We start from the raw sequence: 20,853 nt of genomic DNA on the forward strand, positions 1-20,853 counted from the left end.
CATAAAATTACCTGATGTTTTCATAATGATATAAAAACTAAAAAATGAAAATAAATTGTAAAATGTCAGCGTGTTTTTTAAAATGTATTTCAATATGTTAAAAAAACAACCTTCAAATAAAAAAAAGAAACTGTATTATTTCATAAGTCATGCGTTAAGGGGATAAGGAAAATTGCATGTGCAAAAATATTTAAGTTGCTTTAACCTTTCTCAATATTCTGCTAAATCAACTTATAATACTACAGTTTCCTTAATGTTTCATTTTATTCATCCAATTTTCGTAACCTGCAGACAAACTAAAAGTGAATTTCTTTATCAACCCTCGAATATTGTGGGCGTGGCCGTGAAAAAGAAAACAACCAATCAGCTTCTGATACACCTTCTTCCTCCCGCCTCCATGTGGTTGCTATGCCTACGAGAAGTTTCTTATTGATTGACAGGTCAACCAACCAATCAGATTCGAGCTGGGTGGGAGTTTGAGCTCACAGTGAGAACTGGTGAATTTGTACAACTGTGATCAAACCGTTCAGGGTGAACCTAAGTACCGCACTGGAGATGGGAAATGTACGCGGAGCTGTCTGAAAACTGTCCAGGTAATAAGTTTTTTTCCCTTCTATCATTCTCTGTAACAGGTTTGAAAGACTGCGCTTAAATAACGATGTGCTATTAAAAAATAGCCAGCCGCTGAACGCGCTTGTTTGACATTTGAACGGAGGGAAATGGGGCTAAAAGCTGCAGGAGAAAAACTAACAAGAGACAAGGACGTGTCTGGGTCTGAGCTGCTGTTTAAAACCCCAATATGAGTTTTATATCGGTGTTTCTGTTGTAGGTTTCAGAAATGCAGTCGCCCATGGCGGGTTCAGCTCTGTTGTCCCACCGGCATCAATTGTTTGGTGTCTGGCTCCAGTCACCGGTTATTTCTGACCCTGATGCAGCTTTGCAATCATTTCCAGGGACTTCTATTTATTTCCAGACATTTATTGGACCTAAAGCATTGTTGAGTTTAACTAGGTTTGTTCAGGTTATTATCTGGTGCTGGTGATCCTTTCTTGAAAAGTTTATACAATCATATGAACCCATGACTGGAGCTCTGCCAGTTACATGGGTGGTTATTGATACTGATGTTTAAGGATTTCAAAACATTAACATTTCAGTGTGTTTTATAAAGAAAAAATATGTATGTTAGATCTCACAGCTGGATAAAACATTAGAACATGTCTGCTATATGCAAAACTGATGCCACTTTCCAATCATTTCCAGGGACTTCTATTTATTTCCAGACATTTATTGGACCTAAAACCATTGTTGGGTTTAACTAGGTTTGTTCATTTCAACCTAAGACAGGTTATCTGGTGCTGGTGATCCTTTCTTGAAAAGTTTATACAATCATATGAACCCACCGCGGTTGAATTGGTTTGATATTGGATATTGGATATTGGATATTCGACATTAACACCCATAAAACTTGTGATACATACCACTGATTTTGGTCACATTGCTTGTGATGTGTTCATGGTCATCTAGACTATATATCACAAGAGAGTAATTATTATAAAATCATATTATGGGCTGATTTAATGAGGTTTAATGAATTCAACACCAAATGAATTCAACACCCATAAAACTTGTGATACATACCACTGATTTTGGTCAAACCACTTGTGATGTGTTCATGGTCATCTAGACTATATATCACAAGACAGTAATTATTTTAAAAAATCATACTATGGGCTGATTAATGTGGTTTAATGAATTCAACACCCATAATAAACAATTGGTGTTATGTATCACAAGTTTTATGGGTGGTGAATTCATAAAATCTCATTAAATCAGCCCATAGTATGACTTTATAATAATTACAGTCTTGTGATATATAGTCTAGATGACCATGAACACATCACAAGTGGTTTGAAAACAATCGGTTATTTATCACAAGTTTTATGGGTGTTGAATTCATTTGGTGTTGAATTCATTAAACCTCATTAAATCATCATTAAACCTCATTAAATCAGCCCATAATATGATTTTATAATAATTACTCTCTTGTGATATATAGTCTAGATGACCATGAACACATCACAAGCAATATGACCAAAATCAGTGGTATGTATCACAAGTTTTATGGGTGTTTAATTCATTAAACCACATTAAATCAGCCCATATACCGGTATATGATTTTTAAATAAGCCCATATATATGATTTTTTTTTTTTTTTTTTAATAAGATTTTTTAATAATTACTGTTTTGTGATATATAGTCTAGATGACCATGAACACATCACAAGTGGTTTGACCAAAATCAGTGGTATGTATCACAAGTTTTATGGGTGTTAATGTCGAATATCCAATATCAAACCAATTCAACCGCGGTATTGATACTGATGTTTAAGGATTTCAAAACATTAACATTTAAGTGTGTTTTATAAAGAAAACATATGTATATGTTAGATCTCACAGCTGGATAAAACATTAGAACACGTCTGCTACAGTATATGCAAAACTGATAGTCAGACCTTCACGTGGCACCTGTGGCTTTGGGTTTTAATTGGAAATCAACAATTATTCAGGTAAACCAGACAAAACCAGAACTATCCCTGGACACAATTGGCAATAGAAACCTGGAAACTGATGATATATCAAATATGACCTCAAATGTAGATGCATGTGACTATTTAGAGGTGTGGTAGGTATTTGATGGCACCTTTTGGATGGGGATTAGAGCCAACTCTTGTATGGACATTAGTCCAAGGAGAATCCACTTAAGAGGAGGTTTTAATAACAAATACTTAACAGACCGGCCCATAATATGATTATTTTACTTTAATTTACTTTATAGCATCTTATTGTAAATGTTTGACCATCAAAATCTGACAAAAATAAACAAAATATCTTATTGCTTGAACTGAAACATTGACTGACACGTCATTAGTCTTAGCCAAGTCTCTTAATACCATTCCTTCATAAAATAAAACTAAACTATTATCAAATGATGGTATTGTATTGGGGTTTTTGGGGGGGGCCGCAGGCTTTATGATTGTGGTTTTAAGGGTGGTCTGGTTTTCTGCCTGTCACTTTCACATCCCTAATTTGAAATAAATTACTGCTTTCTGTCCTCATGTTTCCTGTCACTCAACTGTTGGATATCAAGAGGCAGCATGAGTTAAAGTCAGCTTAAAAAAATGAAAGTAAAAAAGCTTTATCATTTGTTATTGAAAGTATAATTCAGCATTTCTGTTCTGGTTTATGTTTGGGCCTTTTTAGGTTTGATAACATCCCTTTTGAGGCTCAGGTAAACCACTGACTGGCTGCTCCAAAGAGGCTGATCCGGAAACCCCCTTTAACAGCCTGTTACATGTGAATTTAGTGTTTTCTTTCAGTGACATTTCGCTTAATTTGCATAGAGCTATAACATAAACCACAGTGTTTTTTTGCACAGTGAAACACGTGTCTCTTGTGCTACAGTTGTTTACCGGCATTATTTTTGTCCCTCTGTATCTTAAAGCAAATGGCCGGGGCTGAATGCTGCTGGGTCTTTTTGATATGAGAAAGGTAAACAACACCATCCTTATGTCTTGACTTCAACAGGAGATGGACATTTCCCCCCTCTTGAAAGCTCAGTGGGTCAGACTGAGTGGGCTGGAGAGAAAGGACTGAGAGGAGAGGTTTCACTATGATTAGATAAAAAGAGAAAATGTACCAGTTTAGGGAGGAACAGTTGTCTTTTCTCTCATCTGAGACAAGACAAGTACTACCTGAAGAATTAATGTGTGTTTAATTTTACTTTACAAATTGAAGTCACGACACCTCGGGACTAGGTTACTAACACAGATGTCCTAATTACCGCAGGCCTTCAGGTAATACTTGTCTTGTGCAAATATGGGTTTGTTTGGAGAGAGAGAAGCAGGAACATCCCTCCAAAGGATTTTACAGTGGTTTTTGCAGCTTGAAGATGGACTAGTATGAAGCACCTATGTCATATCATAGACTGCCATGTCTTTTATCTCTTTTTGTGGTTTTCATGATGGTACAATGATGAAGTTGTATAAGATGCAGCAGCAGTTAAGGTTACAAGAACTGGCATATTAGAAAATGGGACAGAAATTGACTTGGTAATCTATGTATTTAGCATATCTAGATACAGATTGTGGTGTGTGCAGTCAAAAGACACGAGCCTGACTTCCTCAAAAAACGAGATTGGTAGAGAAAAGTGTGCAAAACTTTTGTGGCACCCTCTAGTTTTTGCCCACTTGCTTCCCCTTCCCTGCAGCATGCGGCCGACCACAAACAGCCCCTGGCAGAACTACAGTTTGTGGGTTTTTTCTTTTATGAATTCATTCTGTCAGCCTCACTGCTGGTGGTAGAAAGGATAACATTGATGAAAGCAGGTGAGGAAGGAGCACTCGCCGTTTTGCATTTTGATTTGAATGGCCTAAATGTCTGCTCTGAGCTGATGCTTTATGACTGCAGCCGGCTCGCCAGTCCTGTTACCTGACAGTCAACAGCCGGGCTCATCTTCGTCCCTCTTGGACCCATAAGGGTGTCATTACTGTTAATCGTAGTGGTCCCTTTGTTCCTGCAGGCTCTTTTACAACACATTATGGGGTGCCCATGACAACTCTGAATTATACATGTGTGGCCTCTCATATGTAGGCTGGAGAGCTGCAAGGCCTTCTCTGGTGTTTGCCAAGCGGGGCAGCACCCCAGGGGGGCGTGTCGGACAGAAAACAGTCAAGCCAACCTTTTTAATGTAAAGAAGAGATGAATGGAGAGCTTTCACCGGTTTACAGTGGGCTTCCAGTACAGTTGTGGTTATGCGTCAGGGATTCAGACGTGAATAAATGGTCAAGAACTTTGTGTAAAAACAATGATCCGCCCCTGAGGTTGTTGATGAGTCCGGCCAAGTTTGTCAAGTGGCAGATGGGCAGATCCTGGGGCAGGTTGGTGGACTGGGGTACCAAACCCCCCCCCCCAAGCCCCATGGGCCTGGATTGGTCTATTTCTGGGTTACTGATCCATTTTATGCTGAGGAGGAATGAATTGTAAAGAAAAGTAAATACTGTAGTTGATTTAACCCTTGTGCTGTCTTTCGGTCAAGGGATTGGAAGAGAGAAAATAAGGAATGAAGGAAGGAAGGGAGAAAAGATGGAAGGAAAGAAAAAAGTAAGGAAGAAAGAGGGAAAGAAGTAGGAAGGGGAGTAAGGAAAGGAGAAAAGATGGAAGGAAGGGAGAAAAGAAGGAAGTAAGGAAGGAAGTAGGAAAGGGAGGAAAGATGGAAGGGAGGAAAGAAGGGAGAAAAGATGGAAGGGATGAAAGAAGAGAGAAAAGATGGAAGGGAGGAAGGAAGGAAGTAGGAAAGGGAGTAAGGAAGGGAGAAAAGATGGAAAGAAGTAAGGAAGGGAGAAAAGATGGAAGGGAGAGGACATAAAGAATGGAGAAAAGGAAAGAAAGAAGGGAGGGAAGAAGGAAGGAATGTAAAAAATAAGGAAAGAAGGAAGGAAGGAAGGAAGGGAGAAAAGATGGAAGGAAGGAAAGAAAAAAGTAAGGAAGAAAGAGGGAAAGAAGTAGGAAGGGGAGTAAGGAAAGGAGAAAAGATGGAAGGAAGGGAGAAAAGAAGGAAGTAAGGAAGAAAGAGGTAGGAAAGGGAGTAAGGAAGGGAGGAAAGAAGGGAGAAAAGATGGAAGGGATGAAAGAAGAGAGAAAAGATGGAAGGGAGGAAAGAAGGAAGTAAGGAAGAAAGAAGGAAGGAAGTAGGAAAGGGAGTAAGGAAGTGAAAAAAGATGTAAGTAAGGAAGGGAGAAAAGATGGAAGGGAGAAAAAGTGGAAGGGAGGAAAGAAGGGAGAAAAGATGGAAGGGAGGAAGTAAGGAAGAAAGAGGGAAGGAAGTAGGAAAGGGAGTAAGGAAGGGAGAAAAGATGGAAAGAAGTAAGGAAGGGAGAAAAGATGGAAGGGAGTAAGGAAGGGAGAAAGGACATAAAGAATGGAGAAAAGGAAAGAAAGAAGGAAGGAAAAGCAAAGAAGGTAATGAAGGGAGGTAGTAAGAAAAAGGAGGAAAAGAAGAAAGGAAAAAGGAAGGAGAGAGCAGGAGGAAAGAAGGATAGATGAATTGGGTCATTTTGACCCAAAGACAGCACAAGGGTTAACAACAGTGCATGGATAGTATGCATTTTATGTTTAATCCGTTTTGATTAGCGATTACTTCAAAATAACACAACTAGAAACCTAAAGAAGAGCTGTGGTCCTTCCTCAGATGCAATCTGGGTCGTGTTACAGTAAACTTCACACCCAGCTGAGCCGGTGCAAACAGGCCCATCTCCTGCTGTGTTCGGGCCTCAACTTGTGACCTGTGCTCTCACTCAGCTGGTCATGCCATGGCTTAGGAGGGATGCTCGCCTGGCACATTGTCATGGACGGGCCTGGACTGGAGCTGTATGCTGCAGTGACAAAAGCACATTCAGGCCGGGACAATGGAGAGCTGACAGCCTGGGTTGTATTTATCACTCAGCTTTTTTTTTTTTTTTTTCCTCTCTTTCTCTCACGCTGCCTCCTCCTGCTTATTGTGCTTGCTATCTCCCTGCTTCTCACTGTCTCTCAGTCACTGGGCAGCTAATTTACTGCTTCGAGAGAATAGCTTTGCCTTCTGTTGCTTCGTTATAAATACACGGTGTAATTCTGTCATTGTTTTGATGGACAGGTATTTGTTGGTGAAGTGCTGCCTCTGTTTAACGGTGCGTTTGTTGGCTTGTTTAAATTTGTGGACCATGTCGGCCATTCAGGTTGGCAGAAAATATTGCCCCTAAATGTATCAGTTAGATTTTTATTACAATTGACAAATACACAATAACTAAGTGGATATTGGGGAAAAAGGGCACGTTTTGTGACAAATTTATATGAGATGTCAATCAGCAAGTCATTTAAAGTGCTATCATGTCTGAACAGTACGACGGAGTATTAGGGCCAAACTAAGACAAAAAAAAATGAGAAATTACGAGAATAAAGTCATAAAATTACGAGAATAAAGTCAAAACCTAATGTTGCGAGAATAAAGTCGTAATATTACGAGAATAAAGTCATGAAATTACGAGAATAAAGTCATAAAATTACGAGAATAAAGTCAAAACCTAATGTTGCGAGAATAAAGTCGTAATATTACGAGAATAAAGTCGTAATATTACGAGAATAAAGTCAAAGCCTAATGTTACGAGAATAGAGTCGTAATATTACGAGAAAGTCGTAATATTACGAGAATAAAGTCGTAATATTACGAGAATAAAGTCATAGCCTAATGTTGCGTGAATATAGTCGTAATATTAGGAGAATAAAGTCATATTGTTGCGAGAATAAAGTCGTAATATTACGACTTTATTCTCGTAATTTTATGACTTTATTCTCGTAATTTCCTTTTTTTTTGTCTTAGTTTGGCCCTAATACTCCATCGTAGAACAGTAATAGCCATGAAAAAATGTATTCATGTGATATTACGCAGCGTTTATTTGTTCTTGATGAAACTGGAAAAACAGCTGATCTTTCCAGACATATTTCAAGCAAAAGCTCAGTGTTCTCAAATTTTACTATCTCAAATGTGAATATTTGCCAAATTCATTCATTCTTTCTTTTCTCTGCAATCTTTTTTTTAATTAATTTTTTATTGGCTTTGTTAGGAATTAATATACAGTAAAAATACCAATAAGTTACAGCCCTGAATATATTGTTGATCCATTTCTAAGCAGTCTGATTAATCAAAACATGCATACATTTGTGTCATTCTGCACTGGGGTCAATAAATGAATGAATGAATAATTTATTAAAAAAGAAAAAGTTGACATAATCAAACAAAATCAGCTTTATATGTTCTACTTTTGGGGAGAAATCCACTATGAATAATGTAAACAGAGACAGGTGTGTAGAGATGAGCGGATGCAGCTGTGAGTGGTTCTGGTCAGCAGATGTGCCAGATGTGCCAGAGGAGGGCAGAGGAATGTGTCAGTGGCGATGAAAAGGGAAATTGTCTGACACTAAGTGATCGCTCATCAGTGCATCGCAGAATCACGTTTAAAGCAAAGCGACAGAGGAGCTGATCTGCAACACGGTTAACTCCAGCTGCTCCGTCAATAAAGGCAAAGTTATCTGTGTTGTCACCGCTTCACTCACCTCAGATTACAATAAATCAGAAAATGCTCTTTTAAAGTAGGTTTGTGAAGTATATACAGGACTGTCTCAGAAATTAGAATTTTGTGATTTTCTGTAATGCAATTACAAAAACAAAAATGTCATACATTCTGGATTCATTACAAATCAACTGAAATATTGCAAGCCTTTTATTATTTTAATATTGCTGATCATGGTTTACAGCTTAAGAAAACTCAAATGTCCTATCTCAAAAAAAATAGAATATTCTGGGAATCTTAATCTGTAAACCATAATCAGCAATAATAAAATAATAAAAGGCTTGCAATATTTCAGTTGATTTGTAATGAATCCAGAATGTATGACATTTTAGTTTTTTTTTTTTTAAATTTCATTACAGAAAATAAAGAACTTTATCACAATATTCAAATTTTCTGAGACAGTCCTGTACATGAGAATCTGAAACTGGGGCATTTCCTCGCCGTCCTTTGTCTTGCCAATAGTCCAAAAACCAATTCTGAGGAAGTGTAACAATCTGCAATCGTAAATTTAGGGCAGTGGTAAAGTTGCAGCAGGAGGGAGGGGGCACTTAAAACATAAACTGCAGGTCGGGGGGGCTCGTTACTCAGCGGGCTTTAACCATGGTGATGGAGTAAACATGTAAACTTGAGAAGCTGAATGCGTTTGAGAAATGTTTACGTTGCATTTATGTTTGCCATGGATTTAGGGCCTGGACATAATTATAGTTTTGCAAATGCTATGACTAATCTGAGGTTTGGGCCTCCTTAAGTTTTGTTGATATGCCATCGTCGGACAGGGGATCAAGATCTATTTTGTAATTTAAGGCATATATTTATAAAACACTTTTTACAGATAAAATCCACATACTTGAAAATGTGGAGTCACAGAAGGGATTCACAGTAACATATTGGGGTGAAAGCAAGTCTCATGAAGGCATCGTCTCTGATTTTCATCCACGAATCTTGATTATTTTATTGTGTTGGTGCCAGTTTGTTCTCTTTTTGATGAAAGTTGTTGCTGTCAGCTGAAGCTAAAACCTTCAAAATAATCAACATTTGAGTCTGACCAGGCACGTGAGCTCACATGTGTTGGTTTCTATACCCAAACCCTTCCCTCCACATGTTGTCAGATTGATGTAGAGGATACCTACATGCTGCTGTGAAACATCTTTAAGAAAACAGTCCGGCTCTGGACGATGGGGAGAAGCTGAAACTAAAGTCTTATATTGACTTACCGGTATAATGTTGAACACCCGTCTACATTGCACTTCAGCTAAGCTGTTACTAGGGCTGTTCGATTAATCGATTTTTAATCGTAATCGCGATTATGTAATTAGAACGATGTTAAAACGTGAACCTCGTAAAATCGATTTTTCACTTTTTTTTTTTTTTACCTTGTCTGCACACATTAATGATTGATACCATATTAATGATTGATGGAAATACCTCTCAATACCTGCGACAAGTGCCCCATCGGAGAGGCTCTTTAGTGTAGGAGGGGGCGTTGTAACATGCCACCGGGTAGACCGGCTCGTGTTCCTTGCAAAAAACTTGCAAATGTGAATAGCAAATGTAATGACTGACATTACACACCTCTACATCCTTCATGGGTCGCATTATTATTTAGCATGCAAAGACCCAGTTTAATTGGAAATATAACTTACTGTATGTTTGTAAGTGCTGATTTGCTGATTTTTTTTTTTTTCAGAGATAAAACTTTATATTTTATTATATTTTTTAAAACTTTTTTTCAACTTATTTTACAGAGTTTTGCACTTTATTCATTCATTTTTGGTTTAATAAGAGCAAAGTTTGCACTTAAAGCCCAATGGGGCAAATGTTCAATAAAAAAACAGCAAATTTGAAATCATTTCTTTGCCTTTTGTCAATTCACAAAATAATCGTAATCGGATTTTGAGAGAAAAAAATCGAGATTTTATTTTTGGGCAAAATCGAACAGCCCTAGCTGTTACTTGAATTTTCTTTTTTGTTGCTCAGTGTCGACAAATTACCATTATAGTCGTATGTGTATGTCGTTGTGTTCATCACATGTTACCGTCTCTCTATATATATTAACAACGTTAGCTGCGATAATAAGATTAAATGTCCATATCTTATGATGGCTGAGGCTGCTGCCCCCGCGACCCGGGGACGGATAAGCGGAAGAAGATGAATGATGATGAGATCTTATGATAAATAATTTATCTTAAATTGTTAAGTCAGCAATGGAGGATTTCTTAGGGTGATGGTTACCATAGCAACCATTAATGCCCCCATGTATCTTGGTCAGCTTCATAATTTTTTTTTCGTCGGGCTTCGTGTGGCGGTTGGTGGTTTGTCCGTTTGTCTTTCCCTGATTACGTTGCTCTGCTCTCTTGTTTGTTTTTATCCACCTCGGTCACAGATGTGTGTGGCTTAGCTTTGTCTTTCAGTTTTCATCACATCTTGTACCTTGTTTAGAGAATCTCTGTTATGAGCTTTGTCTCTGCGTCTCTCTATCCACCTCTCTTGGCTCATTCTCTCATGCCTTTCACCTTTATCCGTCCTTTACCCCCTCTTTCCTCCCTTCCTTTGCCTCATTTACCCCCCCCAGCTTTGTTCTCTGAGCTTCATGACAAATGTGCCTGCTCAGAGGTTACCAAAGCATATTTAATCCAATGTCTGCTGTGACATTGCATTTAACCCAATTCTGTTTTTATTTCGCTCCTTGCAGCAGACGGGGGGGTAAAAAAAAAAGCATTTTTGCATTTTCAGCAGTAGTGTAGGAGACCAAGTGGGATTAATTCATGCACAGCCTCTTTCATTTCCTCTCTCATCCAGTTGAGTGAGAAAATCAGGTGGAGGTGGTGAGGAGGAGGAAACTTGGACTGACCTCTCTTCCGCCTCCTTTTCCTCCTTCAGAGAGGCATCTGCTCATGGGCCCGTCGGCAGCAAGAGCGAGGAAAAGCAGTAAAGCTCAGGATGGAGGCATCACTTACTTTCTGCAGACATGAAATGGTCTGTGGGTAGTTGTTGTGAGACCACTCCCCGCCCATCAGTTTTTTAAGCCCTAATTTTTCTTGGCAGTCGTCTGTGGGTTGCCAGGCTGAGCGAGGAGGTCGCTGTGTCTTCACTGATAAGGCCCGTTGGCTTCTCCAGCACAGTTTCTGTTTTAAAGGTTGTGATCGTCAACCCAAACGTGCGTGACTGTGCTGCTCGCTGTTTCCTCTGGCCTCCTGCATTTTTCTTTTTGTCACTCTTTTTCACCGGTCACGGGTAATTATCCAGCATCGAAAACGAGGATACGTCTGGTATGAACTGAGCAGCAAGGAAACGGATTAAACTGGGATTTAAAAAATGAGTATAACTCCGTAGCATTTTCTAATAATTTCTCCGCACAGATCAACCAAGTAAAGAGACGTTTCTGTGGCAAGGTTTTTTTTTTTATTTTTTTTTATTATTTTTTTTTTTTAAATAATTTAATTTCATAATGTTAATTCCTGTTAATTTTAGGAATTTATTAAAGGATAGCCCCTTGAGATGTAACATCTCATTTTCAAGGGGGTCCCATAAAACGTACAACATTACAATATATCACATTATAGTACAGACATACATGACATAAAACAAACACATCTTGCTCACCCCCTCCCACACACAACCCCTACCCACATAAGTCTAGTTACAAAGTAGACTAATTAAATAACCGAAACAATGAGATAAATATAACATAACAGAGAGAAAAGAAAAAATAAATAAATAAAAATAAATAAATAGAAAAAAGGACACAAAAAATACATAAATTAAAAACATAGGCAATTTGTTTTAAGATGAGAATATAATGCCAACTTAAAACAATGAAAAGAGGTAATAGAACGCAAAAAGAGGGGAAGATTATTCCAATCTGATGGAGCTTTAAAGTAAAATGATCTTTTCCCAACCTCTTTTAAAATTCTAGGAACAAAGAAAAAAGGAAAATTCATATGTCTGAGGGAGTATGGAGAGTTATATGGAATCATGAGTTCTTTTAAATATGGAGGACAGTGAAAATAAACACATTTAAAAAGGAACTGAAGCCAGTGAAATTTCCGTCTAAACAAAAAACAATGGTGTGTTCTGAAAGGACAACGTAACACAAATCTACATAATGAATTAAATAATACAGTCAGAGGTTTAAGATGGGTATCTGGAGTATTTTGATAAACAATATCTGCATAATCAACAAGTGGTAGTATGAGTTGAGACCTTTTTCTGACAAATTTCGTAAAATGCCTTTTAAAACATGAATCTTTTCTTTTTGTCCTCGATCCTTTTGAGCCTCTGAGGACACAACAAACATGAAATGACTAATTTAAGAGGTGAAACCTTCTGTTTTCATTGTAACTCGCTGAATTCACCCTCACAGTGACAAGACGATGTATAGATTTTTTAAGAAAGGTAATAAAAGCTAGATGAAACTGGTAAAACTGTCTTGTGATGGCAATAAAAAAATACAGCAGCACATCCTACCAATACTTGTTCCCTTGGCCTGGAAAACACTTCTTTTCTTGTAAATTGCCATAGTTTATTGCCAGCGATAAAATAAATAGTTGGTGTGAAAACTTATGTTCATAACATTTCTAAAGTGCCCTTTTCTTTCCGGACAGACGGTAATTAAGCTGCCAGTCCCATGATTATCCAAGGACTGCATGATGAAAAAGAAACTGTTGGAAAATCATTCCTTTATCACAATTTGTCATGTATGCATTTGATAATCTGGCATTTAGGGAATAATTAGTTACCGTAATATACAGTAAATGTAGCACATGCAGCCATAGGTATTGCAGGTTATGACACAAACATTTGAATAGAAAAAAAACTGTGCAGCATAGAATAATTGTATGGTAATGTGTGTGTTTGAACAAAATTATACAGTATATTGTAATTATATATGTTTTTTATGAGAATGAAGTGCAAGGTGACTGATGTGCTTGGTCATGTTTGTGTTTGGGAGTCTGACGGTTGCTATGAGGAAGTATATCTGGTGTTGGTCTGTTGTGCAGCAGTCGGCTGACAGAGCTGCAGTGGGTCCCCGCAATGTCATGTACAGGGTGACAAGTGTTGCTCATGATGTTTGCAGCAGGAGGGAGGGGGCAGTTAAAACATGAGCTGCAGGTCGGGCGGCTCGTTACTTGGCTTGTTTAACTACGGTGATGGAGTCGACATGTAATGTTGAGAAGCTGAATGTGTTTGAGAAATGTTTACGTTGCATTTATGTTGGCCATGATTGGATTTAGGGCCTGGATGTAATTATAGTTTTGTAAACGCACATCTATGACTAATCTGAGGTTTGGGCCTCCTTTAAGTTTTGTTGATATGCTTTTGTTGGTTCTTCGATTATGTGCTGAAAAAGTCAAAGTGGACCAAGATTTATTTTGTAGGTAAGGCATATATTTATAACACTTTTTACAAATAAAATCCACATACTTGAAAATATGGAGTCACAGAAGTGATTCACAATAATGTGTCTGTGTGAAAGCAAGTCTTGTGCAGGTATCGTCTCTGATTTTCATCCATCAATTTTCATTTTTTTATTGTGTTGGAGCCACTTTGTTCTCTTTTTGATGAAAGTGGTTGCTGTCATTTGAAGCTAAAACCTTTGAATAATCAACATTTGAGTCTGACCATGCATAAGTGTTGATCTATTTTGTAGGATAAAATCCACATACAGGACTGTCTCAGAAAATTAGGATATTGTGATTTTTCTGTAACGCAATTTAAAAAAAAAAAACAAAAAAAAACCCAAATGTCATACATTCTGGATTCATTACAAATCAACTGAAATATTGCAAGCCTTTTTTTTTCCAACAATATCTTTATTTGTTTTTTTCAAAATCTTTCCAATAATACAAAAGTAAGAGTGCTACACAAAAGGAAACATCAAGGGCCGCTGAACTACTGCCCAGCAATCGAATCATATTTCTTACAACTCAAGATATTTATAAGATATCATAAAGCAACACTCAATTTAGGTTCAAATGAGAAAAGGAAAGAGAAAAGAAAGAAAAAGAAAAAATAAATAAAACCCCAAACAAAACAAAAAATAACAAATCAAAACAACAAAGGTTTCTCTGTTTTTGAAAGGTTAGCCCAAAGTATTTCATTGTGCTCAATCCAGAAATACAAACTCAAATATACAATTCGCACAGTAAAGAAATCAAGTATCAAAAGAAAGGAAATTTAGGAACACTGCTGAGGATCACTAGTAGCTACGACTCATCCGCCCCAATCCCCAGACCGCTCAAATCCACACTCTCCATAAATTCCATAAAAGGACCCCAAATGTCTTGAAACGATGACAGTTTATTGCAAGCCTTTTATTATTTTAATATTGCTGATCATGGCTTACAGCTTAAGAAAACTCAAATATCCTATCTCAAAAAAATAGAATATTCTGGGAATCTTAATCTTAAACTGTAAGCCATAATCAGCAATATTAAAATAATAAAATGCTTGCAATATTTCAGTTGATTTGTAATGAATCCAGAATGTATGACATTTTTGTTTTTTTAATTGCATTACAGAAAATAAAATAACTTTATCACAATATTAAAAATTTCTCAGACAGTCCTGTACTAAGGGTGACAAGTGTTGCTCATGATGTATTTGAGCTTTTGTAAAGCCCTTATCATTTGCACTGTGGAGCTCTGGTTTCTGCTGTGGTCTCCAGTTGGGACTGAGATGCACAGAGGAAAATCAAAATGCTGCATTTTTAAGAACATTTTCATTAAAATGTTCCCCCCATTCAGTCTCTGCTAAAGTGGATCACAAAAAGGTGCCGTGTGCATGCTGATGCTTAGAGCAGGTCCAAAGTATGTCAAGGGAAAACAAAGTCTGAATAAAAGGTTAAAACTGGGTGATGATGAGGAATCACTTCTTCTCCAGGTATTATTTGCACTGAGAGCTGATTTCAAATCTAGTTTGAACCACGTGGAGGATTTGTGGACGTCAGCTACTTCCAACCCCCCCACCTTCCTGTGGGGTATCCAGATGGGGTCCTGGTAGTCACACCTCTCACGCTCCTTGCGTCTCTGGTTATTGTTGCTGTGTCAAAGCTTTGAGGATTAAAGCTAATTAGCTCAGGTCTCCGTGATGTTTCGGTGTTTTCGGTGTTGGGACATCACACGATGAGTGGAAAGCAACTGGCTCCGTCTCCCCGACCATCACAGTGTGTGTTTTCTGTTCGTCCTTCCTCTGTCCTTCTTCTCTAGCTCGCCTGACAACCATCTGGTGGTTCGGTCAGAGTCACTGTTTCCCTACAGGAGCATTTTAAACTGGAAATCTATCCAGTTTGTTTTTATTTTTGACGAGGTTTTAAAATAATGTTTAAAAAAAATGTCAATTACAATAATTTCTAGTTATGATGGAGCCTTGCTGTATAGCAACATTTTTCATCAGGTTATTTAATTCACTGGTATAATTATGTGCAGTTTTAAATAGCATATTTATTTGTTTTTGGGGTTTTTTTTGGCCGATATACTGGGACTACTATGTGAAAAAGACCAATTGCTTATACCAGCTTTCCTGCTGATGTTATTTGTGGTTGCAAATGCAGAATACCCCTTTCAGGAAATGCCAGTCTAATGTCACATGATCCTCCGTGCGGACAGCTTAATTACAGGTATATAGATATAAACACGAGCCATTACAGACGCAGAAAGACGTATGGGTTCAGTGAGGACCTTTGCAGTCAGCCCAGAGGTGACACACACACACACACACACACACACACACACACACACACACACACACACACACACACACACACACACACACACACACATTCTTTGTGTGTACTTTTCACAAAGAACAGGAAGAGAAAGCTGCTCCACCTTGAGCCTACTGTGAAAATGGTTCATGGACAAACATCTTGTATTGCACAGAAAAATGTGATCCTGTAAATTTACCCTTTGAACTGATCTGGCAATCCTTTGCACTCATGCAAGGCAAGCATTCAATGAATAGTTGTATCTGTTTTCAATTAAAGTCTGCAATGGGGGGAAATGATTGCAGTTTGATTATCTTCTTAACTGGGAACTTGCTCTGTTGTCCTGATCCAAAGCTGTCTGCAGGGCCTCCCGGTCCCACCGCTGAGCTAATTAACAAGGTGTGAGGTGTGTTAGGTCTGTGTCTGTTTGTCCTGTAGCTAGGTGCTGCTGGGCGTCTTTGTGTGCTGCCGTCTCCAACGGCAGGCCACCAGGTCTGAGCCGAGTCCTCGCCAACACACGGAAAACAGTCTTGTCAGCAGACGCACACACGTGCTGGCAGATGGTCGCAGTCAGCAGGATAGTAGATAGCAGTACCGCTGTTAAGGGGAAGCCCTGGGGAAACCTTTAAGTAACAACCTTATGAATACTTTATTGTGTGTTTCATGTTTTTGTTTGTTAAATAAGTTTACATGGGATGGAGGAGTGCTCTTACTGAAAAACTTTGTTTTGCTTTGTGTGCAAGTCATTGAAATAAGTTTGGGTTTTTATGGGTGCATTTTTTTTCCCCCCCGCCACAAATATTATAGACAAAAAAAAAATCATTAATTGTATCAAAATTTAGTTGATACCAGAAATGCATATTCTGGGTTTACTCAAGAAGAGTAAAAATTATGGGCAGAAATATGTGCCACTAGAAACTGAATTTGAATAATTTATATTTGAATTTGAATTGCTCAACTTGAATAATTGCATTAAAAAAACTGAATCTGAATCACATAATTTGAAATTGTATGCAGAAATTTTTCTACAAAACGGCAAGATATAAATCTACACTTTTTACACAGAATGGAGAAAACGCAATAAGTTTCGAAATATCTAGCTCCCATTGGTCGTTTATATCGTTGAAAGAAAATAGAGGTTATAGTAGGCTACGTGAAAAGGAGTTCTTTGTATCTGCACTCGATTGCTCTTCCTCCGGAAGACCTGGATGTCTGGCACAGTAAAATTGAAATTGAATTGCAAGAACTGAATTTGAATTGTGAGAACTGAATGTAGATTCAGTTTTTGAATGCAATGATTCAAATTAAACAATACAAATTCAAATTTATGTCATTCAGATTCACTTTTTTAATGCAATTATTCAAGTTGAGCAATTCAAATATAAATTATTCAAATTCAGTTTCTAGTGGCACATATTTCTGCCCATAAAAAATGCTTGTAGGTGTCTGATTGAAAAATTACTGAGTTTCTCTTAACCGACCCGACATGCATGCAATAACAACAGCACTTTTAAACAATCGTACAATCGAACCAAAATGCTGCACAGTGACGTTTTTAAGGAAACTGTGAGCAATGAAATATCTTCCCATTTAAAAAAAGTCTTTAATATTGTCTTGAATATTTCTAAAAGTTGAGCAAATCTGCTCCACAGATTAGGAGCAGCCACTTCAAAAGTCACGACCATCTCAAATCCTGGAGCATCCAGCTGGTTGGTCAACCTCAGCGCTGTAGCTCGAGTAAACGTTCGTCAGTGTGGGCCCCGGCCAGACCACTCGCAGCCTCCAACAGCCAAAGAAAGCAAAATCCCTTTTTTGATGAATGGAGTGAGGTCAGCACTGGCTTATATGTCATCTGTATCTGGTACATCATGATGGAGAGGCCCTGTAACTGTCCACTTTTAAAACTTAAACTTAAAACCCATTTTTATTCTTTGGCTTTCAAACTCAGCAAGACTAATCTGCCTGTGTTGAATTTAGATTACCGTAGATTAGATCTTTGTCATTGTTATATAACAAGGAAATTAAAAGTGCCATTCGTCAGTGCTAAAAAAATAAATAGGCAAGGCAAGTTTATTTGTAGAGCACAATTCAACACAAGGTAATTCAAAGTGCTTTACATTGACATTAAAAGCAGCAAGACATAATTAGACAGTAAATAACAAATAAGATTGATAAGATGATAAGAAAATAAGTAAAATAATAAAAAGCACAAGCTGTTAAAAATAAGGGCAGTAAAGTCCAGCAGGTAAGTATTTAATTTAAGAATACGCTTCAGTAAACTAATGTTTTTAGGCCCAATTTGAAGGAGCTGACAGTTGGAGCAGACCTCAGGTCTACAGGAAGGAAATAGATCAATATAATATATAAAACATTTACACACAACAACAAATAAAACAAATAACTGATTAAAACCAATAAATAATTAAAGATAGCATACACATGCACATAATCCTACATATCAGTTTATAGCTTGTTTTTGAGTAGATTAAGTTTTGTTACAGCTGTAGGATAAAAAGTTGGTTTCTAAATTGTTAGTTCATGTTTTTTATACATTTCTGATGGTTTTTATCTGCTTTTACGTTTCTCGTAGTCTTTTGTAGATCTTAGTATTCAGTTATGTCCAGCTTGTAACACTTTTTTGTGTTTTTTTTCGGGTTATGCAAGAAGAAGAATATACGGACTGCACGAGGTCGTGGAAATCACAATGTGCTCGTTTATTATGAAAAAACAAACAGAAAGGGTAACTTCAGTTGTTGCTTCTGTGTCACACATGACAACACACTCCAAACAAAAAAAGCATTGTTACTGAAGGAAAAAAGAATAATACATAAAAGTAAAGCGCTCTTAAAAAAAATGCTGCTTCGTACCCGCGTAAGCCAGATGTAAGAGAGAGCTACGCGGCAGGCGCTGCCTGACGACAACACTCAGTTATTAAGGTCTGCCAATCATATGGCTGTTACAAGCTCTTTGTTTCAGCTGTGGTTGTTTTACAGTGTTTTATAAATAAAGATGACTGATCTACTGATATCAGTCACTTAACACCCATGGAGCATGTTCTTGTAGCTGCTGTCATCATTTCAACATAAATAAACGGTAAAAAGTTCTGTAAACCATCAGTAATGGCGGTTTAACTAATTCTTCCAAGTTTCAGAAAGATCCCAGAGCGGGTCTGTAAATCTTCCAGGGAGCACGCATGTGTGGGAGTTAAAGTTAAGTCCTGATGCACTCGGTACTGGGATTTAAAATGCATCAGTAATTACAATCTAGTGTGCAGGACGGGGTCTGTAATCGAGGTATAAATTCTGACCACACAAGATCTGAAATGATCCTCTCTTTAATATCTAGTGGTGATGCTCATGAGACGTGCAAACATTCGGCTGCAGAAGTGAAACCTTCTGCGGCAGTCTTAGCTGAGGACCACTCTCATGTCCTCTGTGTCTCCCGTGTCTTGTTCTCTCCATCAATTTGCCTTCTCCCTCATTATTCTATATTTCCTCCCCCGTTTCCAGCCGCCTGTCCTCCTCCCCATCCCTTCATCGGCATCCTCCATCCATCGAGTTCCCTCTTTGAAGTCGTTTGTTAAGGTCCTCTCTTCTGTCCCTCAGGAGCTTCCTTCCTTCCTTCCCTCCTTCCTTCCTTCCTACACACGAGGCGTCCCAGCAGTTTTACACAGACAGGAATTTCAGGAAGCTTGTTTTTGTGGAGTTTTGCTGAGACTTGGATACTGCAGTTTTATTGTGCAGAGATGAGATCCAGGAGGAAAATATATATCCAGGAATAAAACCAGAAGGTGTTTCTTTATGTCAGGCTGAGACATAACCTTGCAAGCAATACAACTCACAGTTATTCTTCTATTTGCAGATTGTGATGATCCTCTGAGTGGAAAATGGCCGTCTTTCAGAACAACTTCTGGGTGAGTGTCCCGAACACCTTTCACACCTGTAAGCCCAACGACTGATCTTTTGCTGCATCTCATAAATTATTCATCCATTCCAGCCGAATCCCAGCTATGAGTCACTGAGCTTTTTCATCGATGTTCTCGGCGGGCCGTCATGCTCGTGGCTCCCTGCGGCTTGTCATATAACCCTGCTAACAAGAAAAGATCAACCTTTTCATTCAGACTTCTGCATATTTTCTGCCATCTGGAACCTCTGAGTTTCTGTTTTTCTCTGGAGGAGTTCCAGTGTTGGTCGGGAGCAGGGGTGGACAGTAACTAAGTACATTTACTTGAGTATTATTTATTTTTGGAAAATTATGACTTTAATTCCACTACGTTTCTATGAAGGGTCTCGTTACTTTCAAGTATAGCCTTGAAGTCTGCGGAAGACATTTATTTTCTTCCTTTTCTTTTCAAAATTTGTTAATTGATTTTCATTTAAATGAACATGCATTCATAAACATAACAGTCGAAAAGAGTAACCCTTTTATAACCCATCCCATCCTCGATAAGATCTGCGGTAAACAAAACATTTATAAAAATACCATTATGTGAATGATATATACATTTCAAGAATAAGAATAATATGCACACAGATATACGTCCATCATAAGTCCATAATTCAGTCATATAATCCATCTCTACTTCTAATTCACAATGCTAATACTCTAGCCATGAAATGAGTGATGAGCCATTTCGAGGCGATAAAGGTGATGCATCTGTCCTTGTCCACATCCAAGTGCTTGCGCTTTAACCTTATCCATGAAATTAAAGAAAGAAAACCACATTCTATAAAAGTCCTTAACTTTTCCAGTGCTAAATTAGATGACAACTCTGTTATCCATTGACCAGAGGTAGGTCCCCGAGTCTCCTTCCATTTTAGGCAATTACACATTTTGCTTGTAAAAGATAGAAATGAATTAGTTAATGTCACTTTACTGTCACTGGGAAATCTTCGGGGTAGATGTGCAGCAAACATATTTTAGCATCAACTGGGACAACTCTTTCTAGCAGTTTGGAGATTAAATCAAGAACCTCCCTCCAGAA

The 20,853-nt window shown here is 38.0% G+C and overlaps 1 protein-coding gene across 4 annotated transcripts in view; it reads left to right on the forward strand.

Annotated features, from left to right (window-relative positions):
* Window positions 1-497: 497 nt before the first annotated feature.
* Window positions 498-20,853, forward strand: part of fcho1 (FCH and mu domain containing endocytic adaptor 1) — an 88,047-nt gene continuing 67,691 nt past the window's right edge. For 3 of the 4 annotated variants that reach the window (XM_061738772.1, XM_061738768.1, XM_061738773.1), the window contains exons 1-2: window positions 498-593; window positions 19,731-19,782. In XM_061738772.1, the coding sequence (XP_061594756.1) occupies window positions 19,756-19,782 (27 nt within the window). In that variant the 5' untranslated portion in view covers window positions 498-593; window positions 19,731-19,755. Of the gene's footprint in view, window positions 594-3,501; window positions 3,549-19,730; window positions 19,783-20,853 lie in introns of all 4 variants that reach the window. The other variant, XM_061738771.1, reaches the window with a different exon arrangement.

The sequence above is a fragment of the Cololabis saira genome, chromosome 13, assembly GCF_033807715.1.
Source record: "Cololabis saira isolate AMF1-May2022 chromosome 13, fColSai1.1, whole genome shotgun sequence".
Lineage (NCBI taxonomy): Eukaryota > Metazoa > Chordata > Actinopteri > Beloniformes > Belonidae > Cololabis > Cololabis saira.